Source organism: Mytilus edulis, chromosome 13, assembly GCF_963676685.1.
Source record: "Mytilus edulis chromosome 13, xbMytEdul2.2, whole genome shotgun sequence".
Taxonomy (NCBI): domain Eukaryota; kingdom Metazoa; phylum Mollusca; class Bivalvia; order Mytilida; family Mytilidae; genus Mytilus; species Mytilus edulis.
Window position 1 is genome coordinate 69,591,365 of NC_092356.1, and position 23,646 is coordinate 69,615,010.

Genomic DNA, 23,646 nt, shown 5'->3' on the forward strand with positions numbered 1-23,646 from the left:
ATGTTATCATATTAAAATGTCTCTGTCCTTTGGACCATTTGGTGGTGTTATCATATTTTTATGTCTCTGTCCTTTGGACCAGTTAATGATGTTATCATATTTAAATGTCTCTGTCCATTGGACCATTTGATGGTGTTATCATATTTTAATGTCTCTTTCCTTTAGACCATTTGATGGTGTTATCATATTTAAATCTCTCTGTCCTTTGGCCCATTGGATGATGTTATCATATTTAAATGTCTCTGTCCATTGGACCATTTGATGGTTTTATCATATTTTAATGTCTCTTCCCTTTGGACCATTTGATGATGTTGTCATATTTAAATGTCTCTGTCCTTTGGACCATTTGATGGTGTTATCATATTTAAATGTTTCTGTCCTTTGGACCGTTTGGTGATGTTATCATATTTTAATGTCTCTGTCCTTTGGACCATTTGATGATGTTATCATATTTAAATCTCTCTGTCCTTTGGACCATTTGATGGTGTTATCATATTTTAATGTCTCTGTCATTTGGCCCATTGGATGATGTTATCATATATTAATGTCTCTTTCCTTTGGACCATTTGATGATGATGTCATATTTTAAATTATCTTTCCTTTTGACCATTTGATGATGTTATCATATTTTAATGTCTTTTTCCTTTGGACCATTTGATGGTGTTATCATATATAAATGTCTCTGTCCTTTGGACCATTTGATAATGTTATCATATCTTAATGTATCTTTCCTTTGGACCATTTGATGATGTCATCATATTTTAATGTCACTTTCCTTTGGACCATTTGATGATGTTATCATATTTAAATGCCTCTCTCCTTTGGACCATTTGGTGGTGTTATCATATTTTAAATTATCTTTCCTTTCGACCATTTGATGGTGTTATCATATTTTAATGTCTCTGTCTTTTGGACCATTTGAAGATGTTATCATATTTTAATATCTCTGTCCTTTGGACCAATTGATGATGTAATCATATTTTAATGTTTCTGTCCTTTGGCCCATTGGATGATGTTATCATATTTTAATGTATCTTTCCTTTGGACCATTTGATGATGTTATCATATTTTAAATTCTCTTTCCTTTTGGACCATTTGATGATGTTATCATATTTAAATGTCTCTGTCCTTTGGACCATTTGATGGTGTTATCATATTTAAATGTTTCTGTCCTTTGGACCGTTTGGTGATGTTATCATATTTTAATGTCTCTGTCCTTTGGACCATTTGATGATGTTATCATATTTAAATCTCTCTGTCCTTTGGACCATTTGATGGTGTTATCATATTTTAATGTCTCTGTCATTTGGCCCATTGGATGATGTTATCATATATTAATGTCTCTTTCCTTTGGACCATTTGATGATGATGTCATATTTTAAATTATCTTTCCTTTTGACCATTTGATGATGTTATCATATTTTAATGTCTTTTTCCTTTGGACCATTTGATAGTGTTATCATATTTAAATGTCTCTTTCCTTTGGACCATTTGATGGTGTTATCATATTTAAATGTCTCTGTCCTTTGGACCATTTGATGATGTTATCATATTTAAATGTCTCTTTCCTTTGGACCATTTGATGATGTTATCATATTTAAATGTATCTGTCCTTTGGACCATTTGATGGTGTTATCATATTTAAATGTCTCTGTCCTTTGGACCATTTGATGATGTTATCATATTTAAATGTCTCTGTCCTTTGGACCATTTGATGATGTTATCATATTTTAAATTCTCTTTCCTTTGGACCATTTGATGGTGTTATCATATTAAAATGTCTCTGTCCTTTGGACCATTTGATGATGTTATCATATTTAAATGTATCTGTCCTTTGGACCATTTGATGGTGTTATCATATTTTAATGTCTCTGTCCTTTGGACCATTTGATGGTGTTATCATATTTAAATGTCTCTTTCCTTTGGACCATGTGATGGTGTTATAATATTTAAATGTCGCTTTCCTTTGGACCAATTGATGATGTAATCATATTTAAATGTCTGTCCTTTGGACCATTTGATGGTGTTATCATATTTTAATGTCTCTGTCCTTTGGACCATTTGATGGTGTTATCATATTTAAATCTCTCTGTCCTTTGGACCGTTTGATGATGTTATCATATCTTAATGTCTCTGTCCTTTGAACCATTTGATGATGTTATCATATTTAAATGTCTTTGTCCTTTGGACCATTTGATGATGTTATCGTATTTTCATGTCTCTGTCCTTTGGACCATTTGATGATGTTATCATATTTAAATGTATCTGTCCTTTGGACCATTTGATGATGTTATCATATTTGAATGTCTCTTTCCTTTGGACCATTTGATGGTGTTATCATATTTTAATGTCTCTGTCCTTTGGACCATTTGTCGATGTTATCCTATCTTTCATTATCTGTGCTAAATTCATGAACAAGTGTTTTACGACCTGTAAGTTCTGTTATATAAACTGTTTAATATAATGTATACACTAGCCTATGGTAAAACTGTATGTTGACCATCAAACTAGGTATCAAATATGATACGAAATATAATATGTAACTTACCTGTTTTCTGTATGAATATACTACTTTCAGACGGCTGTATTTCTGGAGTGCAACAGGATTTCAGTAGATATTCCTTTGTTACTAATTCGTAACTAGCCGAGCAACACCGATGAGCATAATTTTGAGTTTTGACATTTAATGCAGGACAATCGGTTAACAAGGTGAACCTAATTACCAATACAAGTTTCCAATTCATCTTGTCATTTTTTGATACAAAGTTTTCAATTGAATACATATATATTCACATTAAGAAGTATAAAGCTTCACATGAACTTTCTGCAAGTAAAGGTACTTTTGAACAGTTCAATTACCGACAATCATGTTACGTCACCATGTTATAATCGTGTTTGCACATTTCTTTGGACAATAATATAATACATCTTATCAATAATTTTGAATAATTTAAGATAAGATGAAATTTGGAGGACTGATTTCCAATAAGTAAACATGCATAACGTCATTTCATGTATCAAAGAACAGAATCAACACATAGCCTGTAATTACTATAATAACATGTTTAATTTAATAATGGGATGTAATAATTAAAAAAATATCCGTATAGTTGGTTAAAATAGGATTGTAAACTTTAATTTGAATAAAAAAGATAGCTCCATGAAATAAGCGTGCGGCTTTGTGCCTCGACAAATTCTTTTTTGTAGAGTTAAACATTTTAAACAATTATATGCTTTTATAAAACTGATATAATAATGAGGAGATGTGGTAGGATTGCCAATGAGATATTTACCCTCCAGATTCCATATGAATTTGAATATAATCAAACTATAGGTCATCGTACGACCTTCAATAATGAGAAAAACTCATACCATATAGTCATCTATAAATGCCCACGACATAAAATATGAATAATCTCAGCCGAGAAAACTAACGTTCTAATTCATAAAAATTAATTATACGAAAAATCACAAAATTACAAAATTGACTTGTGATAGACACGAACAGAATGTGGCGCGGCTTTACGTGCTTAGCGCTCCGTCCTCTTGTAAACCTTAACTGTGGTGTAACAGCACACTATAAAAAAAAACTTAAAAAATCAAAGGCTTAGCTCAATGAATCAATACGACGCTAAACAAAACATAAAAAAATATATATATAAAGCATACAAACAATTCATTGGCTGCCACTGAAAGGTATACTAGTTTAAAGTCAATTGCAACTAATACCTTAAATACCTTAAATACAGTGTTTCCACTGCTCAGTTGTTTCCATCATCAGGTGGATCCCCTCTCCTCGACTGTTTCGGCGCTGTCCACGACAATCTCCAGATGTCCGCCGGCTGAGTTGATCAGACTCACTAAGGAACCGGCTAGCTCTTCCACTGCTCTTCTCTCTTCCTCCATACCCAACCAGAGGCTTCCTCCGCCTGTCTCCCAACTTTTCCAACCAAGCTTCTTCTTACAGGTTCAGTTAGTCCTAGAGACCCCAAGGCTCTCCAAAATGTTTGAGAAACAAAGCCTCTACAGACTACCTCCACTGGAAAATACCATGTCCTCCAATTCTTCTCTTGTATGTCTATTACCAATTCTTGGTACTTGGCAAGGTTTCTCTCATGGGCTTCTTCCAGTCTTGTTTCCCATGGCACTGTTAGCTCTACAAGAATGACCTGTCTGCTGATTCTGGACCACAGCACAATTTCTGGTCGAAAGGTTGTTGTTAAAATCTCTCTTGGGAAGGTGGTCTTTCCCCCAACATCGGCTTGCATCTCCCAGTCATTTGCTGTTTCTAGAATACCATTTGCTTTGCTGTATGTGTTTCTTGATGACTCTCCACCTCCTTTGATGAAGTTGATAAAATTTGGCCCCTTCTCAAGCTTACTCTTCTTCCTCCTCTGTGTGTCCAAGACTGCTGCTATTTCTCTAAGTACTTGGTCATGGCGCCATGTGTATCTAACATCCTTCAGAGCTGTCCTGTAAAACGATAAAACATGTTCTATGTTTGATGGCTTACCGCACAACTTACAACTAGGGTCTTCAATCAGTTTCCACATTGTAAGGTTTGTGGGTGTTGGTAGTACGTCGTATACTAATCTTCTTAGTAAGAAGCTTATCTTCTGGCCGTCCATTCTCCAAATCTCATGCCAACTGATCTTTCTTGGTCTTGCCATTTTCCATTTCATATATTGCCCTTGACGGCTGTTACTTGTCGATCTTCTTCTTCTCCACGATGAACTTCTTGCTAAACAAGTTCCCTTCTGTGTCTTGCATCTGCTGACTGCCATAATGGTTGATGAATGTTGCCAAAACCAATTCGCCCTGATGTTACCACTCCCACTATGTCTCTATGTCTTAATCGGCTCTCTGCATCTTCAACAGCGCCCATTTCCTTCCTGTCCTGACATCAACATTTGCCTCTTTCACCTTGTCATTTTTACTGTCTCTTAGCATCATAACTTGTCTGGTTTTGGTGACTTTAAACTCCTCTGTAATAGAAGACAGTGGTAATTGAAGTTTTGAACTTGTGCTGTACAAGCCAATGCTGCTAAAACTCTTTGGAACTCCAAGCCATTTGCGTAAGTGTCTGTTGAACATCCTAACATCCTCTCTAAACTTTCAACCTTGGTTAGAGGTACTTCGAACATCAACAGAGGCCATGTTATCCTTGGTAATATTCCATGCTGATAGCACCACACCTTGTACTTCCCAGGTAAACCAGACTTGTCAATAATGTCCATCCACTTTCCTGCCTGTGATACCATCTCATCTACACTTTCTCTGTCGTTCAGGGAGTCTCTAAACTACTTGCCCAAACTTTTGACTGCTTTCTCCATGATTGTTGGAATGCTGTCTCCTCCAAATCTGATCTTTCTGTCCTGCACCTTTCCCTTCTTTAATATCAGACTCCTTGACTTTGAAGGCTTGAACTTCATACGTGCCCAGTCTATAAGCTCACCTAGATCTTGCAGCATCCACTTGCCTTCTAGAACTGACTTTGCTGTTATTGTCATGTCATCCATGAATTCTCTTGTTGGTGGCTGACTGACCCCAGATGACATTACAGGTCCTCTGTTCATCTTCTCTGCTGATTTTACTAGCATATTCATTGCTGCTGAGAATAATACTACTGATATGGTTCATCCTGTAACGATTCCCACTTCTAGCCTTTGCCACGCTGTTGTGTAGTCTGCAACTGTAAACCTCATTATAAAGCTGTTAAAATAGTGCTGAAGCATTTCTGTAATCTTTGTCAATATCGTTGAAAAGATCAACTATGAAACAAAACTTTGATTTTGGGTAGTATCATTCATCTCAGGTTCACAACCTATACATTTTGGCTATATTATTATTTCGCAAACTTCTTGGAATTCCTTATTTGACAATTTGTGAGTTCTTTCAATTTAATATCACGAAAACTTCGCCTTCTTTCGATGCACGAAGAAGCTCTTTATTTATACTTGATTACAATATATTTAATTATTTGCCTACATAACAGGTTCGCTGCCCATATTTGAACACACTGTGGTTATGGATGCAAAGTTCATTTTACTTCTGAACCAATAAAAGAGAGGCAAAAGATACCAAAGGAATATTCAAACTCATCATTCGAAAACAAACTGACAATGCCTTGGCAAAAAACGAAAAACAACAAAAAGGCAAAGAACCGAACTCAATGCACAACATAGAAAACTAAAGACTGGGCAACAGTAAATCAGCATAAATCAACACTTTCATTATATACACATCAAAAGTTTGCTCTAAAATGTCTTGCCACGCTGTTTCTTTCTCTTAAAAGTAAAGTTACAAAATGAATAATCATGAAACGTCGTAAAGTGCACATGCAGTTAAAATCAATATGTTAATAGGTATTTTTTACAAGGTTTAAGTACCTTTTTTTTACGTCATAAAACACACTGTAAGAGATTGTTTCGTTTCCTGTGTACATGATAATGCATTCATTCAATAGTTATAAAATCTACTAAATCAATAATAATAACACTTTAATTAACTAGTAATTGAAAATTAAATCAGCCAGATTAACCAACTGGAACAGGAAAATCGATAAATTACTATAAAATGTAGAAGCAGAATTTCTCAGTCTCTTTTAATCTTTCTTAACATTAAACTTATATCAATCTTAATCCAGCTAGCGAAATATAACAATAAAAACTGACACACATCCAATAAACAATTGTCTTGCTATTTCGTCATAACTTGTAGAAAAGGTGCATTTTGACTCAAATTAACACAACCGAGCAGATGATATTATATAACTATATGGTGTTTTCAATAGGCGAAAAAAAACTCACCTCACAGGTAGTTTAAAACGGCATATAAAACCAATTTGAGCGGAATTATTTGCAAACTGACGATCACGACACCGCTGTGAATTGAACAACAAAGCCATAGCTTATAAAAATAATGGAATATAATTATTTTATAGTGTACAAAATTCTTTGGATGTTGTAGATAAATTACGTGCTTTAGATGTTCCTTTTAATTCGGTTAGGTCTTTTCGACTCTCTACGTTACACGCCCACAAGATCTTATTAACATAAAACGTTTCCTTTTCAAATAAATGGTCGTTTGAAAAATCTGATTGCTTATTTATTTGCTGCAACTCACATAAAAGCTTATTCTGTGAAGACCATGGTGAATGCGCTAGCTATTCTCATTGGAAGTGTAATGAGATGTTTGAAGCTGAATTGTTTTCCTTAACAACATAAATGTAAGTTTCGTCTTATCGACAGATTGAAGTTATTTTTTGGACATCATTTGTTGTTCCTGTTTTGCTATGAATCACAGTTTATGGTCAAACTAAAGACATGTCTAAATTCCAATTAATTAATAAATTAAAAAACACTTACCGTTAACTTGACGATATTCGCGTTACATATTCGAAAATTCTCGAAATAAACTGCCGAAGTTTACTCAAGGGAATTAACTTAATAGATCCAAAAAAAAACGCAATTATTGTCCTTTCTTAGATTTATAATATTTCAGATTCACACAGGAAACTCTAAATTAGCATATTTACGACAATAGGGACGATTTTTCGTTAATTTTCCTTTTCTTGGACAATGATGTTCCCTTGGCCCATTCTTACGGTTTGTTCGCTATGCCAGTGTCTGTAAGTGTGATGTTTTGGATTTTAATGAACGTAATCTATAAATTACTGATAAGATAATTAAGTCAAGGATTTCGTAACAACAAATCATTGTCGTCCTCCTTTTAAAGCTCGTACAAATAAAGTTTATATTTTCCAACAAAGTACATTGTATATCTACACGGTAAACAATTCGACACTAAAGTTGGATCTTTAAATATTATTTTATTGGTATAAATATTGACTTTCAATAAATCTTAACTAAACAATATTGCTATACAGCTATGAACATTCGTTCTTATTAAGTTTTCTGTTAAATTTTAAGACGCGGACAGCGTTTTGTAGGTGGTGAATAGGTGGGCAGTACAATAATGGTAACGTAAAAAACAGTTAAAATACAAAGACAGTAAGAGCATACCTAATTATGAATTGTTATGAAATTATGAACACGTTTGAGCCTACATTCTGGCTATACCTTTACTTGTCACACGATCATATTTTTCTCTGACTGTTTATGATGTATTTACAATAAATCATTTGGGTGTGTACTGATTGAAGCGTTTATCTTTTATGCTCTTTAACTTCGTAATTTATTTGGCTTTTTAATTGTTTGAATTCGAAGCTCATCAATGAGTCTTTTAAAGACAAAACGCACGTATGGGTTTGTTTATACGTTGTTAGTGGTTTTGAACTAGCTTTCAGTAAATGCTAGTACTCGCATATCTGTACTTTGTTTCTTAAGTGTGCTACTATGTTTTTGAGCTTTGTATATATCTGATCTGTTAGCACTTTCCAACTGATTTTGATAGTTTGTTATTATGTTGTGCTGTTTGGTTGCTCAATGCTCTTCACTTTCATACTTTATTTGGCCTTAGTAACTTTTTGCATTTGAGCGTCACTGATGAGTCTGTTGTGGACGAACCACGCGTCTGATGTACACCCTTTTGTATCACACTTCTTTCCAATTTAGTGCTCAGGATCCAGTTGTTTTATATTTGCAGTAAATTTATATCTGTGTGGATCTGTACAGTTAGGCTTTGCACTGAGGACTGTAATTTATTTGTATAGTTACTGTACAATATTGAATTGTCTTAAGTGAATGCATGCACTTCTTTCTATAAATTGAAAATATTGTGTGACATTGTGTACTACAAACATGCTAATTCAAATCAAAGAATGTTTTTCTTCATTTTCTAGTTTATTAGTACAAGTATTTATCAATATGTTAGTTTTAAATCCTTATTTTTAGAATGTTTGCATGTTAAAACGTAATTATCATTCTAACATTAATCTGACATAGTTTGGTTTCCTTATCAAATAGTTTATCATGTTAAGAATATCAATCTATTAAGTAAGCGCCATCGTTAGTTCCGAATAACTATGTTTAGTTTTGTTGTCATATTTACTATTCCAGTATTGTTCGTTTTCAGTAAGTACAGCAATTATCAGCCTTGTTGGTTCTTTGTTCTCCCTCTTCCTTTTCTTTGTAATTCGTATTGGGTTTTTATTATTACATTTTATAATATTGTTTACATTTTGCTATTCATTTCATATTTAGAACAAAATGCGAAATTATTTAACTATGCTTACAGAAATCTTTAAAATAAGAAAAAAAAGCAAGATAATAAGGTCACGTTTGATTTCATATTTTAGACATTTCTTTAAGAAAAACCCACACTACTTCAAGTTATATCAACATATTGCTGCAGGTTATTTAGTATCAAGGCATCCGCCACATTATGTATGTATGTGCCTGTCCCAAGTCAGGAGCCCGTAGTTCAGGGGTTGTCGTTTGTTGCTGTGTTACATATTTGTTTTTCGTTCATTTTTTGTACATACATTAGGCCATTAGTTTTCTTGTTTGAATTGTTTTACATTTGTCATTTTATGACCTTGTATGCCTGACTTTGCGGTATGACCTTTGCTCATTGTTGAAGACCGTACGGTGACCTATATTTGTTAATTTCTGTCTCTTGTGAAGAGTTGTCTCATTGGCAATCATACCAGATCTTCTTTTTATATGCATTTTGTACGATTAACGAGACTGATTTTTTAGCTCACCTGACCCAAAGGGCCAGGTTCAGGTGAGCTTTTCTCATCACTTGGTGTCCGTCTTCGTCCGAGGTCGTCCGTCTTTAACTTTTACAAGAATCTTCTCCTCTGAAACTACTAGGCCAAAGTTAACCAAACTAGTTTAAACAAGAATGTGTCCAAAGTATATACACGGATGCCCCCCTCGCACTATCCTTTTCCATGTTCCATGGACCGTGAAATTGGGTAATTATCTAATTTGGCATTAAAATTAAAAAGATCATATCATAAGCAACAAGTTTACTAAGTTTCAAGTTGATTGGACTTCAGCTTCATCAAATACTACCTTTACCAAAAACTTTAACCTGAAACTCCCACTTTCATTTTCTATGTTCAGTGGACCGTGAAATTGGGGTCAAAAGTCTAATTTGGCTTAAAAATTAGAAAGATCATATCATAAGCAACAATTGTACTAAGTTTCAAGTTGATTGGACTTCAGCTTCATCAAAAACTACCTTGACCAAAAATTTTAACCTGAAACTCCCACTTTCATTTTCTATGTTCAGTGGACCATGAAATTGGGGTCAAAAGTCTAATTTGGCTTAAAAATTAGAAAGATCATATCATAAGCAACAAGTGTACTAAGTTTCAAGTTGATCGAACTTCAGCTTCATCAAAAACTACCTTGACCAAAAACTTTAACCTGAAACTCCCACTTTCATTTTCTATGTTCAGTGGACCGTGAAATTGGGGTCAGTCTAATTTGGCTTAAAATAAAAAAGATCATATCATAAGCAACAAGTGTATTAAGTTTCAAGTTGATTGAACTTCAGCTTCATCAAAAACTACCTTGACCAAAAACTTTAACCTGAACGGACGGACGAACGGAGCCACAGACCAGAAAACATAATGCCCCTCTACTATTGTAGGTGGGGCATAAAAATGTGTCCGATGACCCGACCCGCCAACCAAGACGGCCGCCATGACTAAAAATAGAACATAGGGGTAAAATGTACATGACTAAAATTATTCATCAGGTCAAGATATATGTGCCCTGAAATTTCAGACGAATCAGACAACCCGTTGTTGGGTTGCTGCCCCTGAATTGGTAATTTTAAGAAAATTTTACAGTTTTTGGTTATTATCTTCAATATTATTATAGATAGAGATAAACTGTAAACAGCAATAATGTACAGCAAAGTAAGATCTACAAATAAGTCAACATGACCAAAATGGTCCCCTTAAGGAGTTATTGCCCTTTATAGTCAATTTTTAACAATATTTCGTAAATTTTTGTAATCTTTTTGTAATCTTTTACAAAAATCTTCTCCTCTGAAACTACTGAACCAAATAGAATCAAACTTGGCCACAGTCATCATAGGGTATTTAGTTTAAAAAAAAATGTGTTCCATGACCCATCCAGCCAACAAAGATGACCGACGTGGCTAAAAATAGAACATATGGGGTAAAATGCAAGTTTTGTCTATTATTCTGATAACCGTTATAAAAAGAGGAAATCTGAAAATTGTAAAATTGTTCAGAATGTTGAGCTCTACCAATTGTCCAAATAAGTCAAATTTTACCATTTTTGCCTATTATCGTCAAAACTATTATAGATAGAGAGAAACTTTAAATTGCAAAAATGATCAGAAGTTCTACAAATAAGTTTTATGGTGGAAATCATCAGTTGACTCCTTATTAGAGTTATTGCCCTTTGATGACGATTTGTACAATTTTTCAGGCGTTTTTGTCTTATTTCTTAAAACTTATAATAGATAGAAAAAAACTTAAATAAACAAAAATGATCAGCAAGACAAGATCTACAATTAAGACAAATGGTGGAAATTGTCCGATGACTCCTTATTGGAGTTATTGCCCTTTATTGACGATTTTTACCATTTTATTTTTTTGCGTTTAGCCATATATGATAAAAATTATAATAGATAGATAGAAACTTAAATAATCAAAAATGATAAGCAAGACAAGACCTTATAACAAGTCAAATTTTTCCGATATAATAAGAAGACTGTTACTCTTTATAGGAGTAATTGCACTTAAATTGGGAATTTTTTTACCCTCTTTTGTGTTTGGTGCAAAAGCTAAATAAGACAGAGAGAAACTAAACAGACTTCAATGATCAGCAATATATTAAGATAAAAATTTTTTTTTAAAAATACTCTCTATCTGTATTGATCCTTTAGCTAATACTTAAATAGCAATACCTGCCGTAGGTTGGTGATTCTTTCTGTGCATTCAAACTTTCATTGCCAATAAAAACTGCCCACCACGATGAGGCCAAAAGTGCTGAAAGTGGCGTAAAACACCAACAATCAATCATTCTGTCAATTCCCATTTAAGGGGGTCCCCAACACTTTGACTAAAACTTTAAGCTATTTTTAAAGTGTAAACTCCTTTAGGTGTTCAGTACCCCTGAATTAAGTGCACCAAAAATATATTGTGTATTTCTCTGCATAGAAAATTATGCGTTTTAAGTTATGATCTTTCTTTATTTTCACTATTTTTTCTAGAACTACCCGGTAGCAAACACGATTAAGATTAAGGGTGTTCCGTTTTACCGAGCAGAGTTCATCATTATTCTGTAATAATTTAACAGGGGCATCAGCAATCAATTGCCGACCTGGCTGGGATCATCATGGCAGCTCGTGTTATCTGTTTAGTAAAGACACTCTAAACTGGGAATCTGCGAGGGTATGTTATACATTTTTTATCATAGCACTTATCATTAAATATTTTTAAAAGATAATACATGTGTTTTCTAAAGGAAAAAAGTTTAAAAAAAAAAGCATTCTTATATAAAGACAATGTAATTTCAACTCAGGTGTTATATGATTGATAAATATAGAATGAAAACCCTTGTCTGGTGGTTGCGTGCATACTTACGTGACGAAAATTGCTAATGCAACCACCGGCTATGCCGAATCAAAGATTTCCAAATTGTATGTGTTACTTTTCTGCAAGGACTGCTCCTCTCACTCGATGAACCCGTGAACCCCTTGTACAAAACCCAATCGTTTTACCATTGGAATTAAATTTTCGTAATCAGGGATTCAGGTTCTATCCTGAATGATACATGATAACTAATACCGCGAGGATCAACTTGTTCTGCTGTTACAGTTGAACAGTTATTATTATTACTGTGCTGCTATTCAATATGACAATATAACGTTGAAATTAAAACTATATGAACGATGATTTCTGCATATGAAAGGGACTTTCAATTACGTTTAAAGTACTTAAAATTGTTTGAAAAGAACGAATACATGAATTGCATCAGTTTACAGAAACATTTTCAAAAAATGCCTCCCGCAATTATATATCTATTTCTATAAACTCATTGTGGAAATGAATGCAGCATTTCTCAATCCAAGAATATACCATTTTGGCAAGAAGATTAGTTCTGGTTTTTTTATCATTCTGAAGGGTTATTGATTTTTAGGACTCAATATATTCCTAACAAGAATGTGTCCTCAGTACACGAATGCCCCACTCGCACTATCATTTTCTATGTTCAGTGGACCGTGAAATTGGAGTAAAATCTCTAATTTGGCATTAAAATTAGAAAGATTATATCATAGGGAACATGTGTACCAAGTTTGAAGTCGATTGGACTTCAACTTCATCAAAAACTACCTCGACCAAAAACTTTAACCTGAAGCGGGACAGACGGACGAACGAACGGACGAACGAACGAACGAACGGACGCACAGACCAGAAAACATAATGCCCCTCTACTATCGTAGGTGGGGCATAAAATCAAAATGATATAAACTTGCAATAGTGCGACTGCAATCTTATAGAATGGATCTACTTAGTAAGTACAAGGCCATAACTGGAGCTAAATAAGCAGCTGATATTATTAAGGGTGGTACACTACGACACGTAATTCTGGAAAAAATAATCGAGTACACTCAATACAACGAGCAAATACACAGCTTTCGAGACATAAACGGCTGAATTATATTAAATTGGTGCATGAGTGTCATGTTTCTAGAAAACCTTATTCAGGTACACCCGATACGCTGGGAAGGAGTCTGCAGTTTGTCGCCAATAGAAGTAAAATACATTAACTGAATGAGATGCTTCATATGCGCTAGATAGGATAGCACAAAACTTTATGAAGTATAATATTGGAACCATTGTATTTTTCAAAATGATTTGTGGTTTGTCAAATTTTTTTGCAGGATATATGCCAAAGCGTATCTTCATCTCTTGTGGCTATTGAATCACAATCGGAGGAAACTTTTATAGAGTCACGTCTTCACTACGAGTTCGGTAAATATACATTTTAAAAGTCTTTTCACTTCCAGAGGAACAAAGCTAAATTAATGTAAGCTGCTATATATAAAATGTTTAATTCTTTAACACCCGTTATCATCGAAAAAGATTTATTGGTTTGAATTACTGATTTACAGATGTTTTATTGAAAATTTTTAGACTGTTCGAAAAGAAATAAAATACATCGATTTTCCTTTAAAAACGAAGCTGCCTTTTGTTTAAGAACCATTTGTAAGTCCAATGATTACGGTGCACAGGAATCTTAAAGTACTGCGATCTTAAAAACTAATTTGATTCAAGCTATCGCATGTCCATGCTCCAGTTCAAAATCAGAAACTTTGTCAGTGGTTGCAGGTCTTATGTTATACATTAATAAGTTTTGTTATTTGGACAATTTTATGTTTATGAAATGTCTTTTGGTTGAATTCTTTGTGTCTCATTGACGACCGCACAACATCTTCATTTATTCATATTATAATATCACATAGCATGTTATTTTCACCCGATTTGTACTTGTACCAGCAACTCGACGGATGCCACATACATGTATGAAGCAGGAACTGATTGCCCAAGACTTAGCAACACGATCCTAACCATAAACCAGGTTGATCTCAAGTGCTTCGGCGAATCAGATCCTGTTTCATATGTGAGACCCGTTATAATGATCATGGAAGGTATGAATTCGTTGATACATGTACGTTAATTGATGATGTATTAGGTAGTAAATCATTATATTTACTTTTTCTGTGTACAATTACCAGCAAGTTTCATGTTCTGGCTTGGAGGTACAGACCAGTTTGACAACAGCGCAGAATGGACCTGGGTGATGACAGAGCAGAAAATAAATGAAGGATATACAGACTGGCACCCGACAGAACCAGATCATCCTGGTATTCGCATTAACATAATTAAACAAGACCACAATTACAAATTACTTGTACATTAAAAAAAACATACATGTACACTCGTTTCTATAAATCAGACCGTCAACTAGTTTTAAATCAATAAATAGGAAGTGACAATATGTTACCAATATTTTAGAGAATACATTTGATATAAATCCAAACGGAGCGAGAATTTTGTAAGCGTTTCTTGCCATCCATCATGTATTATTTGGAGATTTGAGATTCGGTCAAAAATGTCACGACAATGAATAGGTAATTATCGGAAAGTTTTCAAATCTGATTGAGCGGTCTTACTTTCTAACATTTTATTGTTGAACAACATACACGTTTTGTTGGTTAACCAATTCATGGAGCCGGTAAAACTGTGCAAGTTTTGACAAACAATAAAGCAATCAGTCATGGTGTATTGTAAATTGTAACTGCAAATCTGAAGCTATAAATTATTATTATGAATTGAATAAATCTTCATGTGTCTTACTTTTTTCTTAAAATGTAGGAAAACAGCACTGTCTGGCAATGCGAAAAGATTTTAATTACAAATGGACTGATGACTATTGTGCTGAAAACCATGGATACATTTGTGAATCATCGTAAGTTTCTAATAACTACATTGCATGTAGGAAATTTCTTCATGATGTTGGATTATGGCCAGGTACAACTTGTTCGAGGTTTCTGCAACTTCTCCTGTAAAATTTGCAGTATGTGTTCAATTAATATTTATAAATACAGCGTACTGTATGACATCATTTATTGAAATAGATCAGATGTTGGTTGATAAAAGTGTGGATGTTATATGGGGTTTTAGTAAACGAATACGATACTTTATGAAAATGCTCCGGAAGAGTAATCAGTTCCTGCTTATCATGTGGCATATGTGGTGTTGGTCGTGTTAGTAAAAAATTGGTTTTAAGTTTCATTTGGTGATACATGTATGACAGATTATAATTACGTATTCAATCCTTTAATATTGCGTTTATTGGAAAAGATTGATTGACTACTACATGTACATATCGACAAGCGTATTCGTTGGTGAGCAAAGTCGGATTAAATCATTTATTGATTGCGGTTAAACACCGCTCACATATTAACACATATTAACACATATTCGGACAAAAGAGTATCCAAAGATTGCTCACATAGTATAATGATTATAAAGTTGTTGTTTAAACAACTTATTAAAAAAACGAATATTTTCATAGAATTATTATATTATTAAAATATATCCGGTGAAATGTATTCATTAAATTATTATATTATTGAAATATTTTCAAGTTTTATTAATGTTTGACGACAACATAAGCATACTGCAGTTATTTATTATAGTTGTCTTATGATATATGTGTGAATTCATCTTTTTTTAGCAGCGAATCCGGTGAGACTATTATTGGATAGTTAGCATGTATCGAAATAGTTCAAATAAAGAATGAACCAATTTTGAATGGATTTTGTTGTTTAATTTTCAAACATAACATAGTAACATGGTAATGTATGATTGGAAACAAGTATTTTCTACACTAGAAGACAAGAAGGAAGCTGACAGACACGATACAACTTGATAATCCAGTTCAAGTCTGCGTACAGTGAGCTTTCCCTTTATTCAGTTAAGTTTCTCAGGAGGAGACGAAGTGTTGGCTGTTTAACTAAAATTAACATACTGCTTCTCAAAATCTTCCCTGTAACCATTTTTGTTTAATTTTATGCTAAAACTTGTTGTACTCTTCATCATGTATGGCTGTATCAAGTCAAAAAATATGTATCAGGTGCTGTTCTTTGCTGTTTGTCCTTTCTTTTAAGTCTATTTGTTATCGGGGTGTGGTGGGTATGGCTGTTGTAATTTCTAATAATTTTGGTAATTTCGGTTATCATTTTTATGTATACTTAACTCTATCGTCAACTGTCTATATTTTCAAATCTTCTGGTATTTGCAAATATGATTTAGGGTTTTGATACATCAAATAAAAACAGTAAGCAGATTATAAGATTCAGTGAAATTTCCATAAATATTCTGATAAAGAATAAGTCGAAACCCACAGTTGCACACCTTATACGTGTCATTTTTGTAAACAAACTCAAGGAAACGATCAATACATGTGACACTTCCGCTGAATTTATACTCAGTATTATACCTTTTTGCCGCAATGTACTTTAATAAACTTCAATATATAATTTCAGAGCGTAAAAATATTGAAGATAAACAATTCAATCGGTCTAAAACAAAGTCGTTCGAGTATGCATATACGTCCATCGAGTGTTGACCTCAATAACCCATTTCGGTTGTACGATCTGAATGATTTAATGCTATTCGCATATTGTCATGAGAAAATTTATATTTATTGAATGGGTATGAGTGGAATAGTAAGTTTATTGTCCCCGAGGTTCAATTATTGACCTGAAGCGTAGCCGAGGGCAATAGTTGTATCCGAGGGGACAATAAACTTACCATTTTTCTTATATCCAGTCAGTAAGTGTTTTATTATACCGAAAGAGACAATAAGTGTCGGGGCTAAATCAACTATCGTAATATTAAAAGCAGAAACACAACCATACTGTTTCATGTTTCACGTTTGATATTCTGAAGGCTACGTCCTGCACTGACGTCAACTCTAGATACAAAAGGTAAAACACGACGGCGCAACTCCAGCGGTATTCTCGACATTATCCAATAGCTGCATTTAAAATTCCGCGAAATATAATGACGCTTGCGGTCAAATAGTTTCACCGAGGTCCAATAGTTGGAAACTATTGACCGGTCAAATAGTTCAACGCTTGCAATTTGAAAAATAGTGAAAATGATAACTGAGGTATAATAATTAGTATTATCGGTGCAATTTCGTTTTAAGAAACACGCGAGTAAAATAAGATAGAACGATATTGTTCAATACTACCTAATACGCTTTTATAAAATTACTATTGATATCATTGGAAGGGAATAGGGGGAGAAAAAAGACAAAAAATATTTAATTATTTTAGTTTCCCTGCTATTTTCTACAAATAATGTTTAATAGTTTTTCGTTTTTTGTCATATTTTTCTCATTTATTGCTTTCACAATTATTTTTTTTTGATTCGGTTTTGCATGACTTTTCGACAATTAAAAGCAGTGGATTCAGGATTATGTAGATACATTGTAAGCTGGTTTATCTAAATTTTATTTGTAAACTTAATTATAAACATATATATCACAAGTTTAAAACTCATCAAAGATAGTTAAACGATATATTGAAAGTAACATCTTTAAACATACAATAGTTCTGAAATGTCCTTAGCACCAGACTCAAGCTGGCAGCCACTTTTATCGGCCAATCAAGATAGCAGCCACTTTTTTCCATCAGCCAATTTTGACGATATGTCTAAAAACCAAAAAACTGCGTGAGGCTCAAACGTTCCAAAAATCGCTAAATCTTAGTTAAATGCAATCTAACAGCGGAAATCGACAATTTCACGGTTTCTGCTAATTTCTAAAGCATTTCATTCCGTTTTAAATATGTATGTAAGCGGTCTGTCCTTTATTTGACATTCGATAATTGATATTCAATATCCAACCGACTGCTAGCGGTCGGTTCAATGTTTAAATTTAGTTGAAAATCACTATAAAGCCTGAGGGAAAAGATACCATTTTATGACCCCTTCAAGCTGTCATAAATTTTCGTTGTCCTCGAATATAAACCCTGATACAAGTTGTATATTTGTCTTTATGTTATATAGATTTTTATCAATAAAACATTACAGAGTATTCACCAAAGATGTAATTTAATATATAAAATATGAAACAAAATCCAATTACTCCAGAAACATATAGAAATATACATAGAAATACTTATGGAAAGCCAAAAAAGAAAAGAAAATAATAGTGAACACCTACCAGAGACTGCTTAAATGACGGTGACCACCCTAAGACGACTTTGAACCTCTGTGGTGGCCAGACGGGCCCGGATCCCAGAAAAATATTTAAGTGGGGAATAGCTTGGGTCAATACCTTTAAAATGAGCTAGGTCCGGTTCGGAACTTTGCCGTTGGTATATGCCGAAAAGTACCGAATGTGTGGTCGATCTGGAAAATACATAAATGGGCAACTTTGAACCTCTGTGGTGGCCCAGACGGGCCCGGATCCCAGAAAAATATTTAAGTGGGGAATAGCCTGGGTCAACACCTTTGAAATGAGCTAGGTCCGGTTCGGAACTTTGCCGTTGGTATATGCCGAAAAGTACCGAATGTGTGGTTGATATGGAAAATACGTAAATTGGCAACTTTGAACCTCTGTGGTGGCCAGACGGGCCCGGATCCCAGAAAAATATTTAAGTGGGGAATAGCCTGGGTCAACACCTTTGAAATGAGCTAGGTCCGGTTCGGAACTTTGCCGTTGGTATATGCCGAAAAGTACCGAATGTGTGGTTGATATGGAAAATACGTAAATTGGCAACTTTGAACCTCTGTGGTGGCCAGACGGGCCCGGATCCCAGAAAAATATTTAAGTGGGGAATAGCTTGGGTCAATACCTTTAAAATGAGCTAGGTCCGGTTTGGAACTTTGCCGTTGGTATATGCCGAAAAGTACCGAATGTGTGGTCGATCTGGAAAATACATAAATGGGCAACTTTGAACCTCTGTGGTGGCCCAGACGGGCCCGGATCCCAGAAAAATATTTAAGTGGGGAATAGCCTGGGTCAACACCTTTGAAATGAGCTAGGTCCGGTTCGGAACTTTGCCGTTGGTATATGCCGAAAAGTACCGAATGTGTGGTTGATATGGAAAATACGTAAATTGGCAACTTTGAACCTCTGTGGTGGCCAGACGGGCCCGGATCCCAGAAAAATATTTAAGTGGGGAATAGCCTGGGTCAACACCTTTGAAATGAGCTAGGTCCGGTTCGGAACTTTGCCGTTGGTATATGCCGAAAAGTACCGAATGTGTGGTTGATATGGAAAATACGTAAATTGGCAACTTTGAACCTCTGTGGTGGCCAGACGGGCCCGGATCCCAGAAAAATATTTAAGTGGGGAATAGCTTGGGTCAATACCTTTAAAATGAGCTAGGTCCGGTTCGGAACTTTGCCGTTGGTATATGCCGAAAAGTACCGAATGTGTGGTCGATCTGGAAAATACATAAATGGGCAACTTTGAACCTCTGTGGTGGCCCAGACGGGCCCGGATCCCAGAAAAATATTTAAGTGGGGAATAGCCTGGGTCAACACCTTTGAAATGAGCTAGGTCCGGTTCGGAACTTTGCCGTTGGTATATGCCGAAAAGTACCGAATGTGTGGTTGATATGGAAAATACGTAAATTGGCAACTTTGAACCTCTGTGGTGGCCAGACGGGCCCGGATCCCAGAAAAATATTTAAGTGGGGAATAGCCTGGGTCAACACCTTTGAAATGAGCTAGGTCCGGTTCGGAACTTTGCCGTTGGTATATGCCGAAAAGTACCGAATGTGTGGTTGATATGGAAAATACGTAAATTGGCAACTTTGAACCTCTGTGGTGGCCAGACGGGCCCGGATCCCAGAAAAATATTTAAGTGGGGAATAGCTTGGGTCAATACCTTTAAAATGAGCTAGGTCCGGTTCGGAACTTTGCCGTTGGTATATGCCGAAAAGTACCGAATGTGTGGTCGATCTGGAAAATACATAAATGGGCAACTTTGAACCTCTGTGGTGGCCCAGACGGGCCCGGATCCCAGAAAAATATTTAAGTGGGGAATAGCCTGGGTCAACACCTTTGAAATGAGCTAGGTCCGGTTCGGAACTTTGCCGTTGGTATATGCCGAAAAGTACCGAATGTGTGGTTGATATGGAAAATACGTAAATTGGCAACTTTGAACCTCTGTGGTGGCCAGACGGGCCCGGATCCCAGAAAAATATTTAAGTGGGGAATAGCCTGGGTCAACACCTTTGAAATGAGCTAGGTCCGGTTCGGAACTTTGCCGTTGGTATATGCCGAAAAGTACCGAATGTGTGGTTGATATGGAAAATACGTAAATTGGCAACTTTGAACCTCTGTGGTGGCCAGACGGGCCCGGATCCCAGAAAAATATTTAAGTGGGGAATAGCTTGGGTCAATACCTTTAAAATGAGCTAGGTCCGGTTCGGAACTTTGCCGTTGGTATATGCCGAAAAGTACCGAATGTGTGGTCGATCTGGAAAATACATAAATGGGCAACTTTGAACCTCTGTGGTGGCCCAGACGGGCCCGGATCCCAGAAAAATATTTAAGTGGGGAATAGCCTGGGTCAACACCTTTGAAATGAGCTAGGTCCGGTTCGGAACTTTGCCGTTGGTATATGCCGAAAAGTACCGAATGTGTGGTTGATATGGAAAATACGTAAATTGGCAACTTTGAACCTCTGTGGTGGCCAGACGGGCCCGGATCCCAGAAAAATATTTAAGTGGGGAATAGCCTGGGTCAACACCTTTGAAATGAGCTAGGTCCGGTTCGGAACTTTGCCGTTGGTATATGCCGAAAAGTACCGAATGTGTGGTTGATATGGAAAATACGTAAATTGGCAACTTTGAACCTCTGTGGTGGCCAGACGGGCCCGGATCCCAGAAAAATATTTAAGTGGGGAATAGCTTGGGTCAATACCTTTAAAATGAGCTAGGTCCGGTTCGGAACTTTGCCGTTGGTATATGCCGAAAAGTACCGAATGTGTGGTCGATCTGGAAAATACATAAATGGGCAACTTTGAACCTCTGTGGTGGCCCAGACGGGCCCGGATCCCAGAAAAATATTTAAGTGGGGAATAGCCTGGGTCAACACCTTTGAAATGAGCTAGGTCCGGTTCGGAACTTTGCCGTTGGTATATGCCGAAAAGTACCGAATGTGTGGTTGATATGGAAAATACGTAAATTGGCAACTTTGAACCTCTGTGGTGGCCAGACGGGCCCGGATCCCAGAAAAATATTTAAGTGGGGAATAGCCTGGGTCAACACCTTTGAAATGAGCTAGGTCCGGTTCGGAACTTTGCCGTTGGTATATGCCGAAAAGTACCGAATGTGTGGTTGATATGGAAAATACGTAAATTGGCAACTTTGAACCTCTGTGGTGGCCAGACGGGCCCGGATCCCAGAAAAATATTTAAGTGGGGAATAGCTTGGGTCAATACCTTTAAAATGAGCTAGGTCCGGTTTGGAACTTTGCCGTTGGTATATGCCGAAAAGTACCGAATGTGTGGTCGATCTGGAAAATACATAAATGGGCAACTTTGAACCTCTGTGGTGGCCCAGACGGGCCCGGATCCCAGAAAAATATTTAAGTGGGGAATAGCCTGGGTCAACACCTTTGAAATGAGCTAGGTCCGGTTCGGAACTTTGCCGTTGGTATATGCCGAAAAGTACCGAATGTGTGGTTGATATGGAAAATACGTAAATTGGCAACTTTGAACCTCTGTGGTGGCCAGACGGGCCCGGATCCCAGAAAAATATTTAAGTGGGGAATAGCCTGGGTCAACACCTTTGAAATGAGCTAGGTCCGGTTCGGAACTTTGCCGTTGGTATATGCCGAAAAGTACCGAATGTGTGGTTGATATGGAAAATACGTAAATTGGCAACTTTGAACCTCTGTGGTGGCCAGACGGGCCCGGATCCCAGAAAAATATTTAAGTGGGGAATAGCTTGGGTCAATACCTTTAAAATGAGCTAGGTCCGGTTCGGAACTTTGCCGTTGGTATATGCCGAAAAGTACCGAATGTGTGGTCGATCTGGAAAATACATAAATGGGCAACTTTGAACCTCTGTGGTGGCCCAGACGGGCCCGGATCCCAGAAAAATATTTAAGTGGGGAATAGCCTGGGTCAACACCTTTGAAATGAGCTAGGTCCGGTTCGGAACTTTGCCGTTGGTATATGCCGAAAAGTACCGAATGTGTGGTTGATATGGAAAATACGTAAATTGGCAACTTTGAACCTCTGTGGTGGCCAGACGGGCCCGGATCCCAGAAAAATATTTAAGTGGGGAATAGCCTGGGTCAACACCTTTGAAATGAGCTAGGTCCGGTTCGGAACTTTGCCGTTGGTATATGCCGAAAAGTACCGAATGTGTGGTTGATATGGAAAATACGTAAATTGGCAACTTTGAACCTCTGTGGTGGCCAGACGGGCCCGGATCCCAGAAAAATATTTAAGTGGGGAATAGCTTGGGTCAATACCTTTAAAATGAGCTAGGTCCGGTTCGGAACTTTGCCGTTGGTATATGCCGAAAAGTACCGACTGTGTGGTCGATCTGGAAAATACATAAATGGGCAACTTTGAACCTCTGTGGTGGCCCAGACGGGCCCGGATCCCAGAAAAATATTTAAGTGGGGAATAGCCTGGGTCAACACCTTTGAAATGAGCTAGGTCCGGTTCGGAACTTTGCCGTTGGTATATGCCGAAAAGTACCGAATGTGTGGTTGATATGGAAAATACGTAAATTGGCAACTTTGAACCTCTGTGGTGGCCAGACGGGCCCGGATCCCAGAAAAATATTTAAGTGGGGAATAGCCTGGGTCAACACCTTTGAAATGAGCTAGGTCCGGTTCGGAACTTTGCCGTTGGTATATGCCGAAAAGTACCGAATGTGTGGTTGATATGGAAAATACGTAAATTGGCAACTTTGAACCTCTGTGGTGGCCAGACGGGCCCGGATCCCAGAAAAATATTTAAGTGGGGAATAGCTTGGGTCAATACCTTTAAAATGAGCTAGGTCCGGTTCGGAACTTTGCCGTTGGTATATGCCGAAAAGTACCGAATGTGTGGTCGATCTGGAAAATACATAAATGGGCAACTTTGAACCTCTGTGGTGGCCCAGACGGGCCCGGATCCCAGAAAAATATTTAAGTGG

General features: G+C 36.3%; 2 protein-coding genes across 2 annotated transcripts; one reads left to right on the forward strand and one right to left on the reverse strand.

The window, feature by feature from the left end:
* Nucleotides 1-3,872: 3,872 nt before the first annotated feature.
* On the reverse strand, nt 3,873-4,784 carry LOC139500518 (uncharacterized). The gene has a single exon (XM_071289264.1). The coding sequence runs from the start codon at nt 4,782-4,784 to the stop codon at nt 3,873-3,875; it is 912 nt and encodes a 303-aa protein (XP_071145365.1).
* Nucleotides 4,785-8,935: 4,151 nt separating this feature from the next.
* On the forward strand, nt 8,936-16,277 carry LOC139501559 (C-type lectin domain family 10 member A-like). Its single transcript, XM_071290677.1, has 6 exons — nt 8,936-9,035; nt 12,252-12,346; nt 13,840-13,930; nt 14,695-14,823; nt 15,335-15,428; nt 16,200-16,277. Exons 1-6 carry the CDS (start codon nt 8,987-8,989, stop codon nt 16,228-16,230), a joined length of 489 nt encoding a protein of 162 aa, XP_071146778.1. The 5' UTR covers nt 8,936-8,986; the 3' UTR covers nt 16,231-16,277.
* The last annotated feature ends 7,369 nt before the right edge of the window (nt 16,278-23,646 follow it).

Excerpts from the sequence above, each read along its gene's own strand:
- LOC139501559 (XM_071290677.1), top strand. The coding sequence starts at position 8,987 with ATGTTTAGTTTTGTTGTCATATTTACTATTCCAGTATTGTTCGTTTTC. Across the intron at positions 14,824-15,334 it reads GACAGAACCAGATCATCCTG|GAAAACAGCACTGTCTGGCA; the intron begins GTATTCGCATTA and ends CTTAAAATGTAG. Across the intron at positions 15,429-16,199 it reads GGATACATTTGTGAATCATC|CAGCGAATCCGGTGAGACTA; the intron begins GTAAGTTTCTAA and ends ATCTTTTTTTAG.
- LOC139500518 (XM_071289264.1), bottom strand. The coding sequence starts at position 4,784 with ATGGCAGTCAGCAGATGCAAGACACAGAAGGGAACTTGTTTAGCAAGA.